At 40.1% G+C, this 27,101-nt stretch overlaps 3 protein-coding genes across 7 annotated transcripts in view; 1 reads left to right on the top strand and 2 right to left on the bottom strand.

The window, feature by feature from the left end:
* Positions 1-8,701, bottom strand: part of HPS5 (HPS5 biogenesis of lysosomal organelles complex 2 subunit 2) — a 45,032-nt gene extending 36,331 nt beyond the window's left edge. For 2 of the 5 annotated variants that reach the window (XM_079929029.1, XM_079929033.1), the window contains exons 1-5: positions 8,567-8,701; positions 3,018-3,181; positions 1,191-1,301; positions 953-1,017; positions 300-492 (exon numbers count right to left, since the gene is read on the bottom strand). In XM_079929029.1, coding sequence (XP_079785155.1) covers positions 300-492; positions 953-1,017; positions 1,191-1,301; positions 3,018-3,125 — 477 coding nt within the window. In that variant the 5' untranslated portion in view covers positions 3,126-3,181; positions 8,567-8,701. Of the gene's footprint in view, positions 1-299; positions 493-952; positions 1,018-1,190; positions 1,302-3,017; positions 3,182-3,439; positions 3,916-7,869; positions 8,505-8,566 lie in introns of those variants that run through there. The other 3 variants (XM_079929030.1, XM_079929032.1, XM_079929031.1) reach the window with 3 other exon arrangements.
* A 53-nt stretch (positions 8,702-8,754) lies between these two features.
* Positions 8,755-27,101, top strand: part of GTF2H1 (general transcription factor IIH subunit 1) — a 33,705-nt gene continuing 15,358 nt past the window's right edge. Inside the window, exons 1-7 of the mRNA XM_079929034.1 lie at positions 8,755-9,177; positions 17,288-17,456; positions 21,251-21,443; positions 22,237-22,402; positions 23,332-23,425; positions 25,312-25,461; positions 26,811-26,890. Of these exons, the coding sequence (XP_079785160.1) occupies positions 17,303-17,456; positions 21,251-21,443; positions 22,237-22,402; positions 23,332-23,425; positions 25,312-25,461; positions 26,811-26,890 (837 nt within the window). The 5' untranslated portion in view covers positions 8,755-9,177; positions 17,288-17,302. The remainder of the gene's footprint in view (positions 9,178-17,287; positions 17,457-21,250; positions 21,444-22,236; positions 22,403-23,331; positions 23,426-25,311; positions 25,462-26,810; positions 26,891-27,101) is intronic.
* LOC307190118 (heterogeneous nuclear ribonucleoprotein A1-like) lies at positions 25,478-26,639 on the bottom strand (the record flags this gene model as incomplete). Its single annotated transcript, XM_079929035.1, has 1 exon — positions 25,478-26,639. The coding sequence occupies one exon, from the start codon at positions 26,637-26,639 to the stop codon at positions 25,842-25,844; it is 798 nt and encodes a 265-aa protein (XP_079785161.1). The 3' UTR covers positions 25,478-25,841.

Raw genomic sequence — 27,101 nt, 5'->3', positions numbered from 1 at the left:
ACAGCCTAGTATTAAAGGATGCTTTACTTAAATGAGCCATGAAGGTGAATTATGGAGTAATATAATAGACAACTGCAAATTACTGAAGTTAGCTCACAGAAGCCATTCTGTAACAGTGTCAAGCTAAACCAGGGTACCATATGCACTACATGCAAACAAGTCTTCTCAAAATTCATAGTCTGGGCTCTAGATCAGTCCCCAAGAGATACAGTAGGTCAAATTGTGTCCTTTAATTGAAATTCTGTGAGACAACACCTTATATCTCACCTACATACACAAAGAACTGGACTGGTTCTCACCTTTGCTTGTTTAGAAGTGTTGAGTTTGATGGCAGAAACTTTCCCCATATGATCACCTACAAAAACTCTAAGAATAGCTGTATCCCAACAGAGAGCTGTAACTTTTCGGCCTTTGTGTTCTGAAGACACATAAATTCGTTCTGGTTTCCCACGACGCTCTTGATTTAATTCCCAAACAACTACAAGACCTTGACTGCAAGTATTGAGACACAAAAGCAAATTTTTGGCAATGGTGAAAAAGGTACAATTTCAATGCATCACAATATCAACTATGTTAAATATATAAGCAAATTCTTATTCTTCAGAAAAGAGGAAGTAGAAAGCCAAGGTATTAATTTCCTTGCTTTAGTCCACCAATCCAATATAATAGGAGAACTTAGATGTTCTATATTATCCCTGTTACCTTTCTCTTTTAAGGTCACAGAAATGTTGTTGCCTCATATTAGTGTTTTCCACAGACCCTAGGGTGACCAAGTGTCCATCCTGGTTTGCTTGCGTCTAAGAGGTTTCCTAAGACACGGGACTTTCAGTGCTAAAACAGGGTCAGGCCCAGGCACACTGGGATGGCTGGTCACCCTAACAAACACACAACTACATTTGTCAGCTTCAAATGCATTTGGAAAAGATCAGACAGTTTTAGAACAGTTTCTTACCTGGTAGCCACAGCAACATAATCATCATCATGTAAACAACAGGCGACCTGAGAAATTGTACCTTCCTAGAGCACAAAAGGAAAAATATTAGGCAGCTCCTCAAAAATGGGTAATTTTTTACTTTTAAATCTCAAGTTTTACCTTCTTCTTTTAGTCCAAATGATCATTGATAATGGAGAAATTCAAATTTATGAAAGATACTCCGGATGGTACATGACAGGGCTACCCTTAATCTTACCCTGTGCGAAAGAAAAAGCCTGTGCTTCCATCCTTCTTTCTGAATGAGATTGAGTCCTCCTCCTGAACTGCCCAAAGCCAACCATTTTCGAGACACAGCTATGCTCGTGCACTAAAAAACATGGCAACAGACAAGTGTGAAACTGTCACAGTCATTTAACAAATAAACTATGTACTGGAAATAAATACTGAGGATCTGTGTCAGGTTCCTCCCCGCACCCGCCCAGTTAGACACCACATAATGGCACTCAAGCTCTTATTCTAGATAGTGAAAGATACAGAAGAAAGAACATTTTGGTTTTAAATTTTTAATTGAATCTCAAAATTGCTGAATAGGCTCAATTGTATAAATGAGTAATTTTCCCTTGGCAAAAGCCAGTTACTAGCCCATTCATCTTCTGTGCAATTCAGCTAGCTCATTCCAATACTGACCACAATGATGGAAGATCAAGTAAGTCTCTATGGGATAAAGCAACCACTTTAATCACCTGCTCACATAAATCACTTCTCGTCTGTATAATCAGCACAAAATGTCCACAGTTTTGAGAGCAAGTGAGACTGCAGAGGACACAAATGCAAGTCAGTGTACTATTACATCTCCCCGCACCTTCAGCCTACTGATTCTTCTCCTTACCCACCAGAGAAAGCAGTGGCCAGGCTGTGCCCAATACCCTGTGACAAAAATTATTGGTTGGTGAACGAACAGGAATTCCCAATCCTCTTCGAACTTGTTGCTTTCTACCGCAGAAGCTGGAAAACCTAAATCTTCACTTACCCAGTTTCTTTTGCAGCTAGGGGGAGCCCTGTGACTCAAATCCAGCTACTAAGACTAAGCCCTACTGGGGCTTCCCGGAAAGCTTTGCCCTCCCAGATGAATGGCCGAAGCTGAAGAGAAAAAAGCCTTTGTCCTCGGCCACCTCTTTCTTGCTTGAGATGTTAATGGAGACATTAAGACTGGAGCCAGGACACTTATCTTGCAACTGTGACTAACAGTCAATATACAGATGATGGTAGAACAGGAAAGATGGAGAGCATGGGTCCTAAGGAATATCAAAGGCCACTACACTAAACCCAGAAACGATAACCTCCAACCAGGTTATAAACACCTTTACTGCTTAAGATATTATTGAGAAGGTTTTCTGTAACTTGCAGCTAAAAAACGTCTGATATCAACCCTCATGATTGTTGTCCATATTACTTTGCCTATTACTTCCTATTCTCCCTTTGCTCAGAGGCTAGAAAGGTGCTTTGGGGTGGGAACAAAAGGATAAGAATGAAATTATTTTGGAATTGGTTATGAAACTGTTCTTTACCATGTCATTCCTGAGTTTATCAAATGAATTCAAGGTTCGAGGGAAGCACATACTCCTTCCCACAGAGCTAATTTTTAGCTAACTTTGTAAAGCTAATTTTTAGCTCTGTTCCCTAAAACAGAGGGGGTACATCAAACTCCTTGTTTTGGAACAAACTTAGTTTAATAGCAATGGTTCGTGTTGCTCAAAATGCAATGGGGTATACTCATTTATACTATTTTATTTTCAATTGAATACATTACTTTCTGAGAGAAGACAGCAAGATTAGAGGCGGGAAAATTCAGTAATCTATATCATAGTTTCCAAGGATGGGAAAGAAGAATTCAAAGATTGCTTGAAAAATAAATCAAGAAAGCACTATGAACATACTACTGCTATGTGAGGTATTACTAGCACAGGTAAGAACACCCAAGAGTCTATAAAACATAAAGAACGGGGTCGGAGGGGCACGTAACCGAGAGCACACAAAAATATGAACGTGAAAATAAAACTGATATAAGGATCACGAAAATCACCTTTAGACGAGCGGAGTCCAGCCTCAGGGCTGAAAGTAATGGATCCAGAGACTCAAATTCTGCAAGAACATGGTTGTAGGACTCTGGTATCACTGGCACGAAAGTCATTTACCCAGAAAGATGAAACTACGTTGAGGGATAGGCACAGTATTCCTGAATAAAACCTGCAAAAATATAATTTAAGAAGCTCACCACTCCTTCAGCAAGCATTTAATGAACAGGTGGAGAAAACAGGGAAACATGCGAAAGGGACAAGGATCCCTATTCTGGAGCTCCTTGGCATCTAGGTGGAAAGAAAACACACGCAGGTGACATTATAAGTGACCATCAGCTTGTACTGATTATTCCCTGACTCCTAAAACTCTCACAGAACGAAATCCAGATTCTCAAGGCCCTCCACAATCCTATCCCATTCTATTTACCTAACAGTGTGAACAGATAGAATAGACGCTTGCAGGATATAAGGGGAAATTTTGTCAAGCTCCTCTGTGGTAAAATAGCACCTCCAGCTGCAATTCTTTGAGCTGTAAATCTTCTGCTTTTAAGTCTCTTGTTAAATTCAATGGTTATCAGCCCACATTTTAACCGTGCTTAATAGGAAAGGGCCTCTGGATAGCTTTCTCCAACCTGTGAATAAGTGAAAAGTCAGGTGTGGGGAATTAGGCAGAAAGACGAATAAGAGCTTCAATAAGAGGCCTGATAGGAAAGAATAGAAATAAGAATACAAGGTAGCAAATGCCACTACCCAGTGAAGACTTTGTAAACTAACACAAGAGTTCTTACCTGTTCAACAACTCTCAAGTGTACATTTTTGTCAAATTATACCAGTTTCCAGAAGAAAGCAGAGTTTAAGAAAATTCTATCCATTAATTTTAACTTTTCCTCAATCCTTTGTTGCCTACCAAATTGAGAATAAAAAACAAATACTACAAAAAAATTCAGAAACAACTGTTTATGCTTAATTGTTTTTAATTTATACTTTGTGGTTTTAATTTTTTTTTTCAGAAACACATGTATTCACTCACTCATTTATTCAACAAATATACACTTAGCACCAACTATGTGCCAGGCATTGTTCTAGGTCCCAGAGATAAAACAGAGGACAAAACAAAGTCCTAACGTTCATGGAGCACACTTTCCAGGGGCAAACCATATATAAGCTTACAATACTTTTTACTGCATACACATAATATAGTCTTATTTTCTGCTGGTAATACAGCTGATCTCTGCAAGGAGAATGGTGTTCTGAAAAAACAAAATTCTTTAGTAGTCCTCCTATACTCAAATATTTGAGAATTCCTAATCTAAGAAAAATCTTCTCTCATCCTTTTCACTCATTCATTTTATTAAGTACTGTAGATACAGAAAAATCAGGATTGCTAAGACAAATAGTTTTGCTCACCATCCAGTTCTACAAGAGTTACATCGTAACCCACTACAGTTGCTGACCACCAGTGCACTCTGAGAGGAAATTAACAACAGGATGAGGCCCTCTGCTTTGGACAAAGCAGGCCCCTCATAGATGTATATCTCAGGAAGAATTTTAATCACCCCAGATTTTTGCACCTTCCCATACATAGAAAAGCACTAAAATCATTAACTTGAGATATCTATTCTTTGTGATTAGCAGTAATCTTTTACCAAGATGTAGGCTTAACTTGCAGTTATTTCCTCGCCAAAAATCATATATAAACTGTCTTCTCTATATACACTATTGATAGTATGTATAAAATAGATAACTAATGAGAACCTACTGTATAGCACAGGGAACTTCTACTCATTGCTCTGTGGTGACCTGAATGGGAAGGAAATCCAGGAAAGAGGGGATATATGTATATGCATTGCTGATTGACTTTGTTGTACAACAGAAACTAACACAATATTGTAAAGCAACTATACTCCAATAAAAATTTAAAAATAAAATAACATAAAATATACTGTCTTCTCCCCTACCTCTTCAGAGCAGTTTCCTCAGGGCTAAGTGGCTGTTAGCTGGGCTATAGTCCTCAGCAAGACCCTGAATAAAACTTAAACTCACAACTCTCATCTTGTGTGTTTTTCTCTGAGTCGACAGTTTCTAGTAGAATATGAGGCACAGTGGTGCGAACAAGACAAATAAAATAATTCCTGAAATCAGTCACTTTATAATCAACTAGGGAGAAAAAGACAAATCATACACACACACACACACACACACACACACACACGCACGCACACACCCCCCTCATAAGGGAAACGTAAGCAAGGTCCAATGTCGGAACTTAGAGGACAGAGGGATCACATTGAGTTAAAAGTAACCATAGAAAACTTCCTAAGGGAAGTAGCACTGGAGCTGATTAGGTTTTATCACAAGGAAAAAAGAAAGGGTAGCAGGTAGGGCAGCAATAAGCAAAGATACAGAGGATATATTTGGAGAATACAAGTTTAGTCTTTGGTTGAAACACAGGACACAAGCAACAGAAAAATGAAAGATAAAGCTGGAACAGTAAGGGCTTCCCTGGTGGCACAGTGGTTGAGAGTCCGCCTGCCGATGCAGGGGACACGGGTTCGTGCCCCGGTCTGGGAAGATCCCACATGCTGCGGAGCGGCTGGGCCCGTGAGCCATGGCCACTGAGCCTGCGCGTCCAGAGCCTGTGCTCCGCAACGGGAGAGGCCACAACAGTGAGAGGCCCGCGTATCGCAAAAAAAAAAAAAGCTGGAACAGTAATTCAGTCACAAGGTACAAGGCACTGAATCTCAAACTAAGGAACCTGCACAAATTTTAATTTGGTAGGCAACAGAAAGGCATTGAAGAATTTGGCGTTGGGAGATCACATAATTTCTGTGAAGCGCTGTGGGTAGACACTAGAAAACAAAGACTTGAGAAAAGGTGGGAGGGGTGGTGCGGAACTAAAGACAAGGCCTTTCAATTACTCAAGAAATCTGGTGGAGAAGGAGAAAACCTCTCGACCTTGTGAGCAGGGGAGACGCAAACAGATTTGTAGATAGCAGCTAAAAGAAAAGGCTTTAGAATGAAAGGGACTGAAGGGACTTCCCTGGTGGTCCAGTGGTTAAGACGCTGTGCTCCCAATGCAGGGGGCCCAGGTTTGATCCCTGGTCAGGGAACTAGATTCCTACATGCTGCAACCAAAGATTCTACAGCCACAACTAAGATCCTGTGTGACCCAACTAAGACCTGGAGCAGGCAAATAAATAAATAATTTTTTAAAAAAATGAAAGGGACTGAAAATACAAGAAAAAGAAAATAAAATCACTGTACAAGATCCTAAGAAAGACAGAAAGGAATGACATCAGGACCACAGCGGCTATCTCTTCCACTTGCAATCTTAAAACAATCTCTGAGACGGACAGACCATTTGGTCTTGATCTCAGTGAAGAGAGAATGACCTGGAAATTATGACCTAACAGAGTAAAAAACCTAGTAAGTTTCTATTTTTCGGAAAAAGACTTAATAGAGACGAGAATGAAAAAGGAATAGCATAAACAATGTCAGTTCTCAAGAGAAGTTGCTAGTGATAGTGTTGAGCCAACTCCAAACTTATATTTTTCTTTGCGTTTACTCTCTGAAATGACTCCTTTCCCTCCAGATCTACTTACTAAAATCTGCCCAGCCTTTCAGGCCCAGCGTAAGTCCCACTTCCCAGAATTCTCAAAGTGGAAGACTCATAGGTAATTCAGTGCACACATCCACGTAATTCAGGAATTAGTCTTGTGCTGGATCCCTGAACACTTTCAGCAAGGGAAAGGAATTGCTCCCTCTCATGAAGCTGCCCATTCCACTCCTCCACAGCTCTCACTGTTATAAGGTACTTTTTCTACTATTGGGCTGAAACCTGATGACTTGGAGCTTTTATTTCCAACTGTGGCTTCTACAGTTTAAGGAAATAAGTTCACTCCTTTCAAAACAGTCCTTCAGTATTTGAAAAGTGTTATGAGGTCTTCTAAAAATTCATCAACCCCAGTTCTTCCTGACCTGACAATGTCCAAATTCCTCTCTGTTCTGATCAGCCTTCCACACAAGAGCTTTAGTTTGCCTAAAAATGTGGTCTCCAGAACTGAACATAAATCTCCTTAAGTAGCTGGATACACAGAATAGAGTAGAAATACTAAGTTCCTTGACCTGGACACTAAATTTCTATGTTACATCCTAAAAAAGTATCAGACTTTTTTTTCCAGATATGTTTTTAAAGTAGCCATGTCACACTTTTTTTTTTTAACATCTTTATTGGAGTATAATTGCTTTACAATGTGCCATGTCACACTTTTGATTCAACAGAGCAAGCAGTTAACTAAAACCCAAAGAAATTTTCAAATAAAATGAATATAATCTTCCTAGCCAGTACCTAGATACAGTAGAATTGAGCTCAAATTGAAAGTTGCCATTAATCAAATGTGATAATGGATATAAAAAGTACCTAGAAAATTTAAAACTGTTCAAACAAGAACAGCAGAATGCTGATAACTGTTAAAGTTTGGTTAGGTGCACATGAGGGTTCGTTATATTATCCTGTCTACTTTTGTGTTTTAAATTTTCTTGAACAAGATTTCTTATTGAAGTATAATTAATTTACAATGTTGTGTTAGCTACAAGTGTGCAGCACAGTGATTTCGTCACATATATTCAAGATTTTGTTAAGTATGTGCTTAACAACAAAAAGCTCTGTACAAACCGTTCATTCTATAAACTTTCTGTGCCTCCATGGTTTAATATATGCTGTTCCTTGAACCTTCCTCCATCTAACAAAACACTATCTTCCTACAGATCCGAGTTTAACTATTACTTCTGTTAAGTCTGTCACACTGTTAGCCTAGCAAAAAACTAAGCAAATAGAAGGTGGTCATAAATGCTTACCAAAGTCAATGAAAGAACTTTTTGAAGTGTTGACTTGCCCAAGGTCACAGAGTTCACAAGTAGAGCTGAGACTAGAATCCACTAATCCTGAGTCCAAATCTAATTACCTTTCCATTTCCCCGCACTGCTCGATGGTAACTAAAAGAGCAGTAGAATCAAGAAAAGTCTTTTCTCTTCGTCCTAGTACTCACTTTTATTCATTTGAATGGACTAGTGTTTGCTGCGCAAACAACCAATGCAAATCACAGCTTTCTTTCTTCCCCACTAGGGGCGTGGAAGGAAGAGGAGGCAAAAGAGAAAAGAAAGGAAGCAAAAATTAAAGATATTATGCGGAGGGGAAGTACGAGAGTCCCTCATTCCCGTAATGGGGATCTTTAAACCCAAGTAACAGAGAACAACTCTTCACCTCAGACCAAGAAATGGCGACTCACTCATTCATGCACTCAGCATGCCTCGCACACCCCACTGCAGACAGTTCCTGACCACAAGCTCCCTGACTAGCGGAACTCCTAACTTTTTAACAGCAGTAACTTTAATACTATACTCAGATCTCTTGAAAGGAGCCTCGGTAATCAAGTTTTCAAAGCCAGGCTCACAGCCTGTAGGTCTCAGCCTCTCTCCACCATCTCCAGGCCGGTAGTCCCCAAATTCCAATGGGTCACACCCTCTCTCCCGGCTGGGTGCCGTTAACACTCACCGCGCACTAAGAGCCGCACCTGAACTTCAGTCTCCCCTCCTGCTCCTCCCCTCCCTGGCTTACGTCATCCCGGAGCGCCGGGGACGCTGGGACAAAGCTGTTAACTGTACTTCCTCGTCACGTGACAGGTTACGCCCCTGCTGGCGCGTGGTCCCTCCCCCTCGGGCCGCCGTCGTGATTACGCTCTCTGTGGCCTGCAGTAAGCGGGCCGCTGCCGGCCGAAGACGCAGCGCCGATCGGGACCGGAGGAGCTCTAGGCCAAAGGGGTGAGCCAGGCAGGATCCCGGGACCCTTCACCGCTTAAAGCCGGCGAGAGGAAATGAAACAGGCGGGCACCGGCGGGGAAGGGAGGGAACTAGCGGAAGGTGTCATGGCGGCCGCGCTCTGGGGTCACGTGCCCCGCAGGCCCGCCTTGGTACTTCCGGTCACGTGCCTTCAGAGTTCTCGCAGCCAGCGATGGAGGCGAGACCCCCCGGTAACAGAGGCGGTGGCGACGGCTGCGGCTGCTGGGTTTCAGCCTCTTCCCGGCAGCGTCTCTAAGAAGCGCAGCGGAACTCGACTCGACCTAGCTCAGTAACTTATTCCTTGCCCAAGGCCGTAGCTCCCACCTGGTAAGTTTAGACCGAAGAATGGGGGTGGGCGGGCGGGTGAAGAGCTGACAGGCCTGGGGGCCGCAGGACGGCGCGGAATCTGCCTCTTTTTCCTGTGTCCCTGTCGCCGTTGCCACAACTGCCAAGCCTGCGGTCTCGTAGCCCTTTATTATTCTGACGCGACGAAGAGGCGACCCCTAATCTACTTGTCTGTAGGAAGCCTTATCTCTCCACTGAAAGCAGGGACTCGAAGATTTATTCAAAGCCGGGATCAGACTTGGCTCATGAGGATGAAGGACACGGAGGCCTCTCTGGGGCTGAGAAGCCCGTCCCGTTAGAAAATGTGCTGTTGAGTCTTTCGGTTTCTGGAAGGGAAAAGCTTTTACCTTAGTGTCCACACACCTTTTGCTTTACCTGTCAAACTTACCACTCTTAAAATCTTCTTAACATGTGTGCCAGGCCAACCCCCTACACACACATCACATTTTGGTCTGTGCCCAATTTGATCATCTTTAAGCACCAACACATGGAAGTAAATAATTATTTTAGAAATTCCCCAGTGTTCTCAGAGACTGCATTGTTTAAGGAAGTGTATTCAGTTGACTCTTAAATGCCCGCTTTAGGGTCTGTAAAATGGGGGGCGGGAGGAGAGAGATAAAAACAACCTTTTGCCCATCAGAAGACCCAGTTTTAAAAACATACAAAAACTAAGTGGTTTAAAATATACCTTGCAGTAAGTACTGATTCCATAAAGGAGTGGAACAATTTTTCCCGTTGAATTCTTACCAGAAACCCCAACATACAAAGCAGCATGCCATGGTGGAATTGAGTTTGGGGGCGCTCAGCCTCCCCTCTTGGAACACAGTGTGAACATCATGAACTGGGCTTTGGTAACTAAGCCAAAGCTGCCAACCCTAAGATCGATTTAAAAAAATCAAAACTAGAACAAATGAGATGGAGAGGTCACAACAGAGGGGAAGGTAACCTCTAGTATCAGGCTTATGGCTTACAAAAGATCTAGACTCTGGAAAGAACTTTGTACCTTTTAGCAGACCGAAATCCATTATTTGGAAGAGAGAATTTGGAGGCATTAAACCTGTTCTGCTACTCTCACTCATCTGACATTTGGCAGGGCATCAGACTGATGAGCTTTGAGTCTCTCCTAGGGGATATTAAATACATATGGTAGTGCTAATGTTAAAAAAAATCCACACAAATGCAGAGAGGGCTCTTTAAAAATACTAGGAAGGTTGGTGCAAAGAGAGAGGAATCAGTTAAAAAGAATGCACCCAACGATCAGCTTCAGTCAGTTGTGGCTGCCTCCTGTATGACCTGCTCTCAAGGCTTATATCTTAACCCTGCTGGGCTGTCTTTACACCTTTTAGCCCTGCTTTTCTGCGCTGCTGGTTTTTCCCTTACCATCAGAATGTTGTCAGGTGTACCTTGAGCTTTCCTAGCATTTTGACCACTATTTCTACTTCATGGATGCTGCTACTAGAAGTGTCTTTGGGGATTTCCTTGGTTGTCCAGTGATTAAGACTCCCTCTTTCCACTGTAGGGGGCATGGGTTCGATCCCTGTTCAGGGAACTAAGATCCCACATGCCACATGGCATGGCCAAAAAAAAATGTTTTTTTAATTAAAAAAAAAAAAAAGTGTCTTTGTCCCTTCCTCCTTTTTCTCTTTCCTGCCTGCAATGTGACAGTGTCAGGCATCCATCTAATAGTCCCTCCTTGCTCCATTTATGATTACCAACTGATTGCTCTTCTCTCAATTTTGGTATCGTACTCTTTGTCAGCATGCAGTATTAGTGAATATGAGCATACTCTTCCCTCTATCTTGCGTCTCTGTCGCATTTTCCTCCTCCTGCCTCTCCCATCACTGCTGTAAAATGAAAAAGTGCTCGGTCTTAAAATTGCTACCTCAGTTATTCCCTTTAATATCTTCTTTATGTGTGTAACTATCCTTAAAACAGTACATTTTGGTCACTCTTTACATACTTTCAAGGTCTTATTCCCTGTAGTGCTGAATTGTTAACATTTTTTAGGATTGCCCGATGGCAAGCAGCATTCCAGTCTCCATTTTGTATGCTGGCAGACACAGAAGCGCTTTCTCTAATAACAGTCCTCCTTTTAGTGAGTGATAAGGAGTTTATATTTCACTTGTTGCCTTTTTTTCGTCTGCCCCATTTATCTCTGCACATTGGAAGAGGAGATGTAGGTGATGGAAATGCAGAGACATGAGATGTAGGAAATGGAAATTTAAAGATTTCTCCTGAATAGTTTCAAATTCTTCCTATCCCTGTTTACTTATAAGCCAGTTATTGGAATCTGTTAGGAATGGTACTCTGATCTGTGAGTTGAGAGCTTTAGCGCTTCCTGGAGTTTAGCCGAGCATGTATGTACAATGGTTTCTTGTTATGTCTTAACCAAGACTGTATTCTTTTAACAACAGAGATCTTAAATTGATGTCATAGGTATTTATTGGACTATTCCTATGGACTAAAATATGCTGCTGGGCTCTGTATGGCCATGAATGCAACACATGCAGCCTCTTCCCTTCTTTATGAAACTTGCGGTCTTTCGGGGAGAAAGGCATTAAAAGAATTACATTAAAAATTAATTGCAGGGACTTCCCTGGTAGCGCAGTGGTTGGGAATCTGCCTGCCAATGCAGGGGACACGGGTTCGAGCCCTGGTCCAGGAAGATCCCACATGCCACGGAGCAACTAAGCCTGTGCACCACAACTACTGAGCCTGCACTATAAAGCCCGTGAACCACAACTACTGAAGCCCATGTGCCTAGAGCCTGTGCTCAACAGGAAGAGGAGCCACCGCAATGAGAAGGCTGTGCACCGCAACGAAGAGTAGCCCCTCCTCGCGGAAACTAGAGAAAGCCTGCGCGCAGCAATGAAGACCCAACGCAGCCAAAAATAAATTCATTAATTAATTTAAAAAAATTAATTGCAGTAGTGATAAGTGTTGTGAAGGGAAGAATACTGTAACTGAAACTTAGAGTAGACAGAAAATGAGTAAAAGCTAGTTGATGGAAAGGGAGGAGAATGTGCAGAGGCTCAGCACAAGGCATGCATGTGCCTTTAGCCTCAAGCAAGTAAATATTTAACTGCAAATGAATAAATGCCTTTACTGGAGGATTTTGCTATTTAAAGAAGTCTTGTGGCAGATTATTTCATAAAGTAAATAATCTTTTAAGTAAAGCTAGATCTTCATCAAGCCACTTTGTTTAAATATAACTGCACCGGTGTTTTTCATAAAATATTCTGTGGCTCTTACAGAGTTCTACTAGAAAGAAGTTTTTGCCACCCAAGGAGCCACCTTCAAGAAAAATCTAGAAATCATAGAAGCCCTTGTAGGATGGTCCTACTGGTTCTATTAAACTTCCTAAAACTGGTCCTTGTACAATTAACAGAGGTGCTACAGATGACCAGGGAAATTTGCCAAGCAGGTTAGCTGTGAGACAATTGACTAGTTATTCCCAGTGTTCAATAACTTATCTCTGATTTATTTTTAGAGCTCCCTCTAAATAGATTTTAATATGAATGGTTTTACATGCTATGCATAAGAGGCTATGTTTTTCCCCAATTGATTTAAAGTAGCCAACTCTAATAGTTCTATTAATCTAATTTATTCTCCACTTTACAGTTTCTCTGTCTTCATTCATCTTTCTCCTTATCTTCCCATCTCAGAAAGGTTTTTTTGTTCTTTTCCAAAGTTAACACTTTATTTGTGCCTGTAAGCCCAGTTAATTGGTGACGTGCTCTGTCAGCTGTAACCTTGTGTTTCCTCCATATATGGACATATTTTAAATTATCCTGTAATTATCTGCTTATCCCCCTCCACACACACACCTCTCCTATCTTTCTCAGATTTTTTTTTTTTTAACATCTTTATTGGGGTATAATTACTTTACAATGGTGTGTTAGTTTCTGCTTTATAACAAAGTGAATCAGCTATACATATACATATGTTCCCATATCTCTTCCCTCCTGCGTCTCCCCCCCCCCACCCTCCCCATCCCACCCCTCCAGGCTGTCACAGAGCACCGAGCCAATATCCCTGTGCCATGCGGCTGCTTCCCACTAGCTATCTAGCTTACTACGTTTGTTAGTGTGTATATGTCCATGACTCTCTCTCGCCCCGTCCCAGCTCACCCTTCCCCCTCCCCATAACCTCAAGTCCGTTCTCTAGGAGGTCTGCGTCTTTATTCCTGCCTTACCCCTAGGTTCTTCATGACATTTTTTTTTTCTTAAATTCCATATATATGTGTTAGCATACTGTATTTGTCTTTTTCTTTCTGACTTACTTCACTGTGTATGACAGACTCTAGGTCTATCCGCCTCATTACTCTTTCTCAGATTTTAATTCATGTTTACTAAAATGTGGTTCATATGGTATGCAGTTTAATTTTACATAGTATAGACAGGTTTTTAAATGTTTTTAATAGTTATGTGTTTATTATAATGAATATTACAAAATTAATATTAAAATATTTAATGGTTCCATAGATTTTATAAAAATTATTATAAATTAAAGTTTTAATACTAAATAAAAATAGTACACATATTACAGAAATTGAAAATAACAGTTTTAATTCTTACCAACCCTAACACCTTCCCATGTTACCTTATAGATGTGGTTTGATAGAGAACAAACTCTTGGAAAGACATTTTTAGTAACTGCTTTTCTCATTACAAAATACATATTTATTGTAGATAGTCCAGAAAACAAAAAGAACATTCAAATCATCTGTAGTCCTGTCACCATAGGTAACCACTATTAAATTGGGTGTATGTCTCTCCAGTCATATATATTTGCAAAATAGCATAATGGAACTCTAAGGTCAGACTGATCCAGATTCAAACCCAGTTCTACTTCTTGGTGCTTTGGGAAAGCATCTTGATCTCTCAGACCCAATTTCCTTTATCTGCAGAATAGAACTAACTAATAATAGAACCTACCTCAGGATTGTTAACTGGGGACTGAATGAGATAATGCCTATGAAGAATTTAGCCCAATGCCTGGCACGTATTACAAGCCTTCAATAAATTTTAGAAGGTTTTTTAAAATTTAAGAATATGGAATCAAACTACATGCTTTTTTTGCTTGCTTTGATCACCTAACAGTTTATCTTTTCATGTCATTAAATAGTCCTTTAAGGAATTCCCTGACGGGCCAGTGCTTAGGACTGTGCATTTTCATTGACAAGGGCCCAGGTTCAATCCCTGGTCGGGAAATTTAAATCCCACAAGCTGCGGCACAGCCAAAAAAAAAAAATAGTTCTTTAAAACAGTGGTTTTCAAACTTTTTAAGCGACAGTAATCCTCTAATCAAAATCTTTGGAGGACATCAAATAAGTTAATCAGTTAAAAGATGGTATTATATATTAAGAATTTTGACCCTTTATCATATATAATGTATGGATATTAAAACTGGAGATTGTAAAGTAACATGGGAAAATGTTTTCAATGGCAAATAAACAAGATAATTAACTTGGCTGTACTTCATGATTACATTTGTAAGGTGAGTACAGATAAGCACAATTTAAAATTAAGAAAATTGATGTTAAAGTTGTGAGATTGTGGCATTTTTTAAATCCCTTTTTGTTAACTTACTAGGCTCTGTCCCAACATTTATAAATGCCCACATAATACAGACTATTTCTACCTGCGTGACTCAGCAGCACCTCACACTCATTTTCAGAGCCGAATTCCTTGCCTTCACTTTCAAACTTGTTTTTCCTTGTTACTGTTTCTGTGAGTGGCATCGCTGTACTCATGTCAGTTAGGCTTAAAAGTGGGGTATGAGCAAGCAGCTGTGATACCTCCTTCAGCACAGTGTCTATTCATCCTGCTTCCTCAGTACTCCTCCTTGTCTCTTCCTCTCCATTCTCACTGCCACCAGTCTGGTTCAGACCCTTTCTGGTCCTCCCTTCAGTCTCTCTCATATTGCCTCAGATTAATTTCCTAAAATACAAATCACTCCCTTATTCAAATCTTTAGAAGTTTTCTGTTGTCTGCCACATAGGGGGGTATTCTCCACTATCTTCCTCCATCTTAACTGTCCAACTTCATATCCCACTGATCCCCACTATGAACTTTGTGCTACATCCAGAGTGGACTACTAACCATTTGCAGAGAGTCTGGAGCCTTTGCCCCAAGCCATTCTCTTTGCCTATAATGCTTATTGCCTTTTCTCTGTCAAAACCCTCATTCAAGACCCAATTCATAACTAACTTCTGTATAAAAAAGAATAAACTACCAATACATGTAATAACGTGGTGAATTTCCAAAAACATGTTAAGCGAAAAGCTAGAGACAAAAGCATACATAGTGCCTGAATTCCATTTATATGAAATCCTAGTACAGATAAAAACTAATCTGTGGTGATAGAAATCAGAAAACAGTTGCTCGAGGGTGGGAGGAAGAGAATTGACTAGAAGGGGACATGAGAGAACTTGGGGGGTGATGGAAATGTTCTCTGTCTTGTTTTGGGTAATGGTACACGGGTGTATACAGTTGCCAAAACGCATCAAACGGAACACCTAAGGACTATGCATTTAGTGATTTGCATCTTGTTTGTTCAGTTAATTATAACTGAATTATTTTTATTGCCCTAAGATATCTGTGACAAATATTTGACAAAGCCTCTCATGTGAAAAAGTTAATTGCCTCTGAGTCCTAATTCAGAACTGTTTTTTGTCTCCCTTTTGGGACTTTACACATTCTAATTTGTATACACACACACACATCTTGCTCACTAGACTGGAAGCTTTCTCAAAGCAGAAATCACTACTGGCAGACATTTGTCTTCAGGTAATCCCTAGACTTCTTGGCTCAGTACAGAACTATTGAATAAATGTATTCACACTGACCCCTTTCCTTTCCATTTTTGGGGTGGAGTAGCCTGTAAGGAAACTAAAAGGGAAGATCTGGCTATTCAAAATTCAGGTAGTCAACTTCAGAGAAATTAAAATTTCACTCTTTTTTTTTTACTTGTATTTTTGATTTTTAAATCACTGTTTCAGTGAATAAGAAATGTTACAATAAAGCTTCACTTGTTTGCTCAAATTTAATTCTTATGACACTTAGATATGCTAACTTCTCTGAAATTATAATTTGTACCTGAAGAAGTAAATATTTTTAAGTTATATTTTAAATCATTCCTTTGGGAATGAAAGCTAAAGTCATAACTTCACCAGAAATGGCATATATGTGCCATTTGTGCCACCACTTTCCCCATCGCAGCCCATGGCAGACTTCATCAATCATGGCATCTTTCCTGTTGAGCCCAAACAGCTTCAAAATCCTTTTCAGCCTCATATTCCAGACAGCTACACTCAAGACTCTAGGATTTGGGTTGGGTGGCTTAAGATTCCCAGGATGGGGTGAACCTGGGGGGAGCTCCAAGCTGTTTCTTCCTAGGTAACAAATTAGCCATATACAAATGAATCTTCCGCTTAGACTGGAGAGCAGTTGAAGACATTTGATTGTTAAAAGATGAGGAAGATATGCGCGTCCGGAGCTTGTGTTCCGCAACGGGAGAGGCCACAACAGTGAGAGGCCCGCGTACCACAAAAAAAAAAAAAAAGATGGGGAAGATAGCATCTGAAGTGTTAAGTGTTAAATTCTTTCAGTTTTTTTTTTAAGCATATTAGACCGGGTTTTAGATCTAGGAGTGGTTTTAGGAAGGTCACACAAACCCTTTGGCTCCTAGTTTTTTCAGTTGAAACAAATTTGAACTAAATATCCAATAGAGTGCTGTGTAATTCTAAAGTTCTGCAATATAGGTTACAGACCACATATTTGTAGTCAAATCATGTGTTTAAGATTTAATAATATAACAGGAAAATAAATTGAAAATACTGATTAGCATATGTGGAAATGGTTTGAAAACTGCCAGGTGTTGTCAACTTGCAGTGTTGTGTAAATTCATACCTGTGGTATGAGCAAAATGAAATTTGATTTTAAAGGAATAACGCCATACAGCTTTATCTTCAACTCGGAAAGAGGGAAAAGACTTTTTTCCCTCCTTATTACTCATTTTAGATTTGGAAGGGACTCAAGTCAATGAATCCAACCCTAACTGAGATGTGAAATCTTTTTGTCTTTTTTAGCACCTTCTAGCCGTCATGGCGACTTCATCTGAAGAAGTTTTGCTGATTGTAAAGAAGGTGCGACAAAAGAAGCAGGATGGAGCTCTGTACCTCATGGCAGAAAGAATTGCTTGGGCACCTGAAGGCAAAGATAGATTTACCATCAGCCATATGTATGCAGATATTAAATGTAAGTCGGCTATACTAAGTCTGATGTATGTCATATTTGTTAGTAACTTTATAAGAAGACTGATTATACAGTCTCTGTGGGGTTTTTATTATAATGTCAAAAAATCAACTGTATAAAAATAATTATAGAGTAGGATCATTGAATATATATTATTCTGTAACCTGTCTTTTCTACAATAATAGAGTATGTACAGCTTTACATGTGTAAATCTACCTCACATAAAGATCTCCACACATACCATCTTTTTTTTTTTTTTTTTTTGCGGTATGTGGGCCTCACTGTTGTGGCCTCTCCCGTTGCGGAGCACAGGCTCCGGACGCGCAGGCTCAGCGGCCATGGCTCACGGGCCCAGCAGCTCCGCGGCATGTGGGATCCTCCTGGACCAGGGCACGAACCCGCGTCCCCTGCATCGGCAGGCGGACTCTCAACCACTGCGCCACCAGGGAAGCCCCATACCTTCTTTTAAGAGTTGCATAATAGTCCACTGAATGGATTTACACTTATGTATTTAACCAGTCCACTATTGAAGGACATTTAGGAAGTTTTCAGAATTTTGTTATTGAAAACAATGTTGCAGTATTGGTCTATGCACTAATATTTTTTTGAGGTTTTATGTATGGAATACATCCCTGCAGTGGGCTTACAGGTTCAAATGGTTCATGCATTTAAAATCTTGATAGATGGACTTCTCTGGTGGCGCAGTGGTTAAGAATCCCAACTGCCAATGCAGGGGACATGGGTTCAAGCCCTGGTCCGGGAAGATCCCACATGCTGCAGAGCAACTAAGCCCGTGCACCACAACTACTGAGCCTGTACTCTAGAGCTCGCGAGGCACAGCTGCTGAGCCTGCATGCCACAGCTACTGAAGCCCTTGTGCCTAGAGCCCGTGCTCCGCAACTAGAGAAGCCACCGCAATGAGAAGCCCGCGCACCGCAATAAAGAGGAGCCCCCGCTCGCCACAGCTAGAGAAAGCCCACGTGCAGCAACGAAGACCCAGTGCAGCCAAAAATAAATAAATTAATTTATTTTAAAAAAAAGCTTGATAGATGATGCCAGATTGCCCTGGCATAAAATTGTATCTTTTAAGTAAAGTCGTCTAATCTTTGGTTATGTGGCCATCCATCATCTGTTGAGAAAATAGACTTAGTTTTATACTAAATGTAGATGGGAGGAATACAGAGCATAATATTTTTATATCCTTTTTATGATTTTCAGGTATGAAAGCTAACATCAAAACCCCTTCTCTTTTCAAATTTGCAAAATTAACTTTGAATTTATTACCCAAAGGACATGGTACTTTGTGGCTCAATAATAATTAGGTTTAAAGGCACCAAGTGAATCCTGGGATTTAGAACCTGTACTCTGAAAGGGATTTCTGCAATTCACCTAACTAAAAGATCTTGAATAGGAGGGACCCCAGGGGAGTTGGGTAACAAAGCCCTCAACAAATTGTGGTATCTTAACTGTGACCATTAATATGGATTCATTTATTTTCCTGGATATGAGATTCTTCTCCTAGATAAAATCCTGAACAGATTTCAAGGAACATGACACCTCAAAACATAGACAATCCTCAACTTGCAAGTGGTCAGTTTACAAATGTCCTTTGTGTATAAACAGTTGCCCTAAGGACTTACCTCTAATTTGCTGCTGGAAATGACCAAGATCATCTTTCTCCACTGAAATAACTGAGAATCTTAATTTTCAAAAGGAAATACTGTTTAAAATTCATCGTAATTCAGTACTGCCTAAGCTATCTGGTCTTTGTCCACTCTCCTGGTAACACTACTTCCTTTCAAACCTTTGTTTCTGTGGAGAAATGCCTCACCAAGTTTCTAATAGTAGTCTTAACAAACTAACATCTGTTCTACAATAGACTCATAAATTAGGAACTGCCTGTATTAGCATTTCTCTTAAACGGGAAGCTAGCCTTATACCTTTGCAAAACACATACTCAATATGATACTTACAGCATGCAATAAAGAATATGCCTTGGGCTTCCCTGGTGGCGCAGTGGTTGAGAGTCCGCCTGCCGATGCAGGGGACACGGGTTCGTGCTCTGGTCCGGGAGGATGCCACATGCCGCGGAGCGGCTGGGCCCGTGAGCCATGGCCGCTGAGCCTGCGCTCCGCAACGGGAGAGGCCACAAAAAAAAGAATATGCCTATCTTCTGTATTTCAACAATTCTTCTCAGCTGTTGGGGAGGAGAGCACATACCCAAATTTAGATCTGCACCAGATCAGTTTTCATTTTAAGCTGAATATTTGAAAGAATGCTCATTTCTGAAAGAAGCCATTGAAAGTTGTCAATAATACATTACTAAGGTGAAAATTAGCAGTTAGATAGTTAAAAAACTTCAAAAGTAGGCCTCTCAGAGGCACGAGCTAAGATAGAGCAAGAATAAAGCAGTGACTGAGAAGAGATAGTAGAGAGGAGTGATAGTTTGTTTTGGAGGTATGGGATAATGGAACAGGCTGGCTGACAGTGTAAATTGCTTCATATTGCTCTTTTTGGCAGTAAGGTATTTCATCTAAACTGTTGGTTTGGAAGCAGCATTTTCATTGAAAAAGTTCCTGTTTATTTAAGTGTTAGTAGGTTGCTTGGGGCAGAGAGCTCTAGGTAATGTGTTCACACTACCATTAGTCACCCATTTAGTGAGACAAAGCCCCTTCATCTGTTTCCCTTATGAAGAAGACAAGTCACGAGGCCCACTTTTTAAGAATACAAGATCTCTATTATGTAGGTATATTTTGACATTTCCAGCTCCAAATTAGTATGAAAATCTTCAAAGTTACAGAAGAGTTTAAAGAATAGTACAATGTATACGTGTATATTGTATACCATCTAAATATTAGTAATTTTGCCATATTTGCTTTTTTATGTGAGTGTACACTTTGACTGCTTATAATTTTATGACACCAAGAAAATTTTAATAAATATCCAGACCATTGTTGCATTTCCCCAGTTGTCCAAAGTTTTTTATACCTGTGATTTTTTTTTTTTTTTTTAACCAATACCTAGTCTAGGTTCATGTATGTAGTTGTAGCCTCTTTTGTCTGTTCTTTAAGAGTATGGGCTTGTAGAATATCACACAGTCTGATGGTCTCCTCAAGGTTTTGTTTCATTTTTTTCCTGTATACCTGTATTTCTTATAAAAGTCAGGTCTACAGGCTTGATTATACTCAAGTTAGACATTTTCAGCAAGAACAACACATAAGTGGTGGTGTTGCTATTCTGTCACCTCAGAAAGCCCATAGTGTCAGGTTGTTCCATTTTTAATGAGGCTAAGTTTGGTCACTTGGTTAAAGTGCTGACACCTGATCTCTCAAATGTAAAATTATGTATTTTCCTTCGCAATTAGTAATTAGGCCATGGGCTATGTTTTGGAGTTTTTTGAATCGTGACAAATCATTTTTATTAATGATATTGTCAGTTGGAAGCAGCTATTCAGGGTGGATTCAGGACTCTGGGTTGGCTGTTTAGAAAGCTTTTAAGAAAGCTGCCCAGTTGAGTGGAAACCAAAGCCCTTTAGTATCCGTAGGTGGAAGCAGTGGGTGAGAAGTGCCACACAAAAAGGATACTGAAGAAGGAAGCCAAGTGCTAGCAGCGAATTTGTTGAACCATGCTCTGGTTATATGGGATTATTTGAGAATTGTACATTTCTGCTGAAGCATCAAGATTGGAATAGGGCAACTAAAGCCCAAAGGAAGCCTGAGTCTTGAGAGAAGTAACTTATTGTATGACTTTCCACAGTGTGAGTGTCCTTATCTAACTAGCCTCATGCTTCTTTTTAGGCCAGAAAATCAGTCCAGAAGGAAAAGCTAAAATTCAACTTCAGCTGGTCCTGCATGCAGGGGACACAACTAACTTCCATTTTTCCAATGAAAGCACAGCAGTGAAAGAGCGAGATGCAGTGAAAGACCTTCTTCAGCAGCTGCTGCCCAAATTCAAGAGGAAAGCAAATAAAGAACTGGAAGAGAAAAACAGGTGAAGGAGGAAAAGAACAGCCTTTTAAAGAGATGCTAGGTTCTCACCAGTCAAGTAATAGTTTATTTCTCACCCTTGTGCTTTGACAGTGTAGTTTAGGAAAATATGGGCTTCGTTATCTTTACCTCTGTGTTTGGTTATTAACTTTAGCATCTTACTAGCTTTGGCTTTCGGCAGATGAGATAAACTCAGACGAACTGCCTCAAACCTAACATCTGATTAGGAACAGAACTGCGATTCGAAGGTGCTAATAAGGTCCTTTAATTCTCTAGTTCTCTGTCACAGAGAAGATACTAAACCATTAGAAATGTGTATGTGAATAAGAAACCTGAAAGTAGTCATACTGTAAAAAAGTTGAGCAAACATTCTAAAATAATGAGAATTTCTGGTAAGATGAATTGTCTTTCTGTGCTTATGGCTGCAGGTGCTTATCACCATGAAAAACTAGTTGCTAGAAAATCTCTCTTCCCCATTCACCTTTTTGTGAAAGAATACAGTACAGTACAAATACAGCCTTTGTATCACTGGAATATAGGGATGAATAAGACCAAATCCATGCCTTCAAAGAGTTTAGCCTTTGCTTCTTCAGACTGACTTCTGTTTATCTGCACTTACATTTGTTCCTCCAAAAATGTTTTTTTGCTTTTAATTACAAATGAACTAAATGACCTCTGCCGCTCAGTCATCACAAAATGAAAGTTGGGTGTTTCATGTGGCTAAAGTCTTTTTTGAATGTTACCTAAATGGTGTTTTATTCTAAAAGTTCAATATGTTCGATATATTCTATCACCAGAATGCTGCAAGAAGATCCTGTTTTGTTTCAGCTTTATAAAGACCTTGTTGTGAGTCAGGTGATCAGTGCTGAGGAATTCTGGGCCAATCGTTTAAATGTGAATGCAACAGAGAGTTCTTCCACATCTAATCATAAGCAGGATGTTGGCATTTCTGCAGCATTTCTGGTATGTGACCCTTCTAGATTTCTAAAGGGAAAAAACCGTGGTATATGTGTTAACGATGCCACTTCTTTTGTAAAATTTAGCATTTTCTTCAAGTAAATTAGTGGATACTTCAGTATCTATGGTATTCTTCTAAAATAATTTTTAAAATACATACAGTGTCTTTTTTAATTTATATATTTTTTGCCAGTTATATTTTCTTAGTTTTATGGACTTGACCCTAGTATGCTGGAAATCAAATGGACTTTTGAAAAAGAATCTTATAGCAACTGGACTAATGCTTACTTCCCCTATTACTTTTAAATTTAGGGCTTTCAGCTACCTTTTTTTAATGATTGCAATATTTTACTTACAATGCAAAGTTTAAACGTATAATGACCACCAGGTTATAAAAAAGTAAGATTTGTAAAATGTATCTTAAGAGGAAAATTGAGACTACCTTATGTGTGGAATTAGAAAGTGACGGTAAAACCAAAGCAGTATTTATACATTTAACAAAAATTTGAGTAGCAGTTACGTGTTTGGCATCTTTCTGAGTGCTTAGCAGTGAATTGAATTAATAAGGCCTTCTAAAGAAACCAATCAGATAATATTTAACTACTTAGTAACCAAATAGTTAAATATTTGGTAACTGTATAAGTTTTATGTTAAATCTCCACTAGATATCTGCCTTTGGCCACACTTAAATGTGCCTGTTTGACCATGTTGTATTTTCAAAAAGCAGATTTTACAGTTCACTAAAATTATGTGAAACCAGGTCAGGCTTCTGTGAGCCCTGTCTCTATGCCAGAAGTATAGGTGAGGGACTTATCTCTGTCTGTATTTCATTCAGAGAGTCTATTTTTCCACCTTTGTCCAGTGTTCATTGGGTTCTTAGACATCTTCCCCCAATATTCTAACAAATACAGATATATAGGTGGTCTTTATTTTAGGCTGATGTCCGACCCCAAACAGATGGATGTAATGGTCTGAGATACAATTTAACGACTGATATCATTGAGTCCATATTTAGGACCTATCCAGCAGGTAAGAAGAATCAGTTCTTTCAGATAGTTAAAATATTTGTTTGGATGAATTCAGTAATGTATCATTGAAAAGCAAAAGGCTTTACCTTTATTCCTGATGAAGTGCTATAAAATATGTAAAGTACGTTATCCAGTGCCTGACATGTGGTAGATACTAATGGCTTAGCATATAATGTGCTGTCATCAATCCATTGGTATGATGACTTTCTCATTCTTTCCATTGGTGGTTCTTAAACTTTTTTTCTTTAATATTTAAGTTATTTTTTCTTTTTTATGTATATATTTATTTTTGGCTGCATTGGGTCTTAGTTGCGGTGCATGGGCTCTTCGTTGCAGCATGCAGGCTTCTCTCTAGTTGTGGCCTGCTGATTTTTCTCTCTCTAGTTGTGGTGTGCAGGCTCCAGAGCACATGGGCTCCAGAGTGTGTGGGCCCTGTAGTTTGCGGCACACGGGCTCTCTAGTTGAGGTGTGCGGGCTCAGTAGTTGCAGCACGCGGGCTTAGTTGCCCCGCAGCATGTAGGATCTTAGTTCCCCGACCAGGGATCGAACCTGCGTCCCCTGCATTGGAAGATGGATTCTTTACCACTGGACCACCAGGGAAGTTCCTAAACTTTATATACCCTTTAACATACATGAGTAAGATGACATGCTCCAGAGGCATCAATAAATGAGTCTCTACAGCACTAACTCAGATCATCCTTCATTCTGCCTCCCTTGCAGAAATCATCCTAAAAGTATAAATGTTTTGATTCTAGCTCTAGTGATTTACGATGTGCAGCCAAGGTTGAGAGCAGCTGCTTCAGTCATTCTTCTAACTAAACAAAGCTCTCAAGCTATACACTATTCTCTCTTTATAATTCCTCACTCCTGCCCCTTTAGTCCTTAGGAAACATCTCTCTCCCACAGGACTCAGCTCAAGCATCACTTCATTGCCACTTCTGTAAAATCTGACTATCTTAGGCAGATATAAGCCCCCTCCCCATTCCTTCGATAGGGCTCTGTGTCTTACCACATTATAATGTAATTATTTTCTTATCTTTCTGATAATAACATAATTATGTAGTGTTTACTGTGTGCCAGACACCATTCTAAGGCCTTTATGTATATTAACTCATTTAATCATCACAGATAGTACCTATGAAGTAGGTACTATCATTACCCCCACATTACAGATGAGGAAGCCAAGATAAAGAAAGATTAAGTAATTTGTCCAGCATCACACAGACAGTAAGTGGCAGACCTAGAATTTTAAACTTAGGCTCTCCAGCTTAAGAGACCTAAACCTCTTAATCTCTTTACTTATTGAACAATGTGTAAGCATCTGGAGTGCTGAACTGATAGTCCAGTGGGTTATGGAGATCTTTATTTATTTCCCCAGCACCTAACATGATGCCTTGGATTAAAAGTGTCCATATGTAAGTGATCAAATAAGCAGATTCAAGTCTCACTCCAAAAAGCTTGGTGTTTCCAGTAAAACTTTGAAACTCGTTAATTTTCTTGGTACAAAATAAGGTTTTGTGGGACTTCCCTCGCGGTCCATTGGTTAAGACTCCGCACGCCTAATGCAGGGGGCCCAGGTTCGATCCCTGGTCAGGGAACTAGAGCCTGCATGCTGCAACGACGATCCTGCATGCCTCAAATAAGACCTGGCACAGCCAAATAAATAAATATTCAATATAAGGTTTTGTTTGTAATTTGTTAAGATTCATAAAGGTAGTGCCTCACCTAATCTCTCAAGTTATATTTTATATTTACAATTATTACATACAGTTTGTAAAGTTGAATACTTTCATAATCTAGGTTTGCTGTTAGTCTATTTTGAAACTAATTTGAGGGGTTTTAAGAATTGGAAATTCACTATGTAACTATTACGGGTTTTTTTCACAGTAAAAATGAAATATGCAGAAAATGTTCCCCACAACATGACAGAAAAGGAGTTCTGGACACGTTTCTTTCAGTCCCATTATTTTCACAGGGACCGGCTGAATACTGGGTCAAAGGACCTCTTTGCAGAATGTGCCAAAATAGATGAAAAAGGTAACTGTTTATCCTTGACACACATTTATTTATTTATTTATTTTAAAAAGACATTTATTCAGCATCATGATCAGACTGTTACATTTAGCAATCAACAGCATGGGTGCAAAAAAAAAATCTATATTAAAACCCTTTGTTGGAATGCTTTACACTTTACACAGAACAGAAACTAAAATAACCTGTTACACAATTAGTCACAAATACAGTCCTCGAGTTTTTTTGCACATACACATGAGTATTGTCTAAAACATGTCTTCTTTATAGCAGCTAGGCCCTGCCACCACTGTGCTTGGCAGAGTTCACAAATCTGTTGTAACCTGTAGCTTCCCTGTCACTTCTCTGGCTCTCCTCTCCCGCTAAGCTTTGTTTCCTGGCAGTAATCAAAACCTTCTGCCACTGCCGTAGCTACTGCTGCTGCTGGAACCACCTTGGTTTCGGGGTTTGGCAAAGTATTGGCCTCCACCACCGTAGGGGCCAGAACTACTGCCTCCAAAGTTTCCTCCTTTCATGGGTCCAAAATTTGAAGATTGATTGTTGCAACTGCCAAAATCATTGTAGCTTCCACTGCCTCCAAAACTGCTTCCATCATTACCAAATCCATTACAGCCATCCCCACTGCCACCATATCCCCCACCACCGCGGATGCCACCAAAGCCACCTCGACCACTGAAGTTTCCTCCACGACCAAAGTTGCCATTCCCACCAAAACCCCCTCCACGACCACCGCCAAAATTTCCAGAACCACTTCGACCTCTTTGGCTGGATGAAGCACCAGCCATCTCTCGCTTAGATAGGGCTTTCCTTACTTCACAGTTGTGGCCGTTCACTGTGTGATATTTCTGAATGCCACCAACAAAAATGTTTTTCACAGTTAAGTGGGTACCAGGTCTTTGAGAATCTTCTCTTGAGACGGCCCTCTTTGGTTCCACCACTCTTCTATCCACCTTGTGTGGCCTTGCATTCATGGCCGCATCCACCTCCTCCACAGTGGCATATGTGACAAACCCGAAGCCTCTGGAGCACCTGGTGTTTGGATCCCTCGTTACCACACAGTCTGTGAGCACTCCCCGCTGCTCACAATGGCTCCTCAGACTCGCATTGGTTGTTTCAAAGCTCAAACCTCCAATGAAGAGCTTCCGCAGCTGTTCGGGCTCTTTGGGTGACTCTGACTTAGACATGACGGCAGTGGAGGGGGCGGGGAGACGTCAACGATGCTTACTCGGCGTCGTCCATGGGCAGAAACACACTCTAGCATTTAATTTGCTGCTCTCGTCATTAATGCTATTAGTGATTTTTTTTATTTCTGAGAAAGGAAAACTTAATCACTTTTTGTTTCATTGATTTTCTAGGGTTAAAAACAATGGTTTCATTGGGAGTGAAAAACCCACTACTTGATTTGACAGCTTTGGAAGATAAACCATTAGATGAGGTAAGTAGTAGTAAAAGGATTTACGAGAGAAAACAGTCTTTTCCTAGTCTTCAACATTTGTATAATTTTAAAATTGCCTTGAGTATAGATATTCTAACTTGTTAGAAGGTAAAACAAACAAAATACTGTTATTTGGAGTGGTTTATCAAAAGTGCTTTTCAAGAGCACTGTTTATTATTAAGATTGCCTTGGAGAACTGAAATTTCCATAT

Source organism: Stenella coeruleoalba (genome assembly GCF_951394435.1).
Source record: "Stenella coeruleoalba genome assembly, chromosome: 8".
In the NCBI taxonomy this organism is placed as follows: Eukaryota; Metazoa; Chordata; class Mammalia; order Artiodactyla; family Delphinidae; genus Stenella; species Stenella coeruleoalba.
This window is presented reverse-complemented; position numbering and strand designations above follow the sequence as displayed.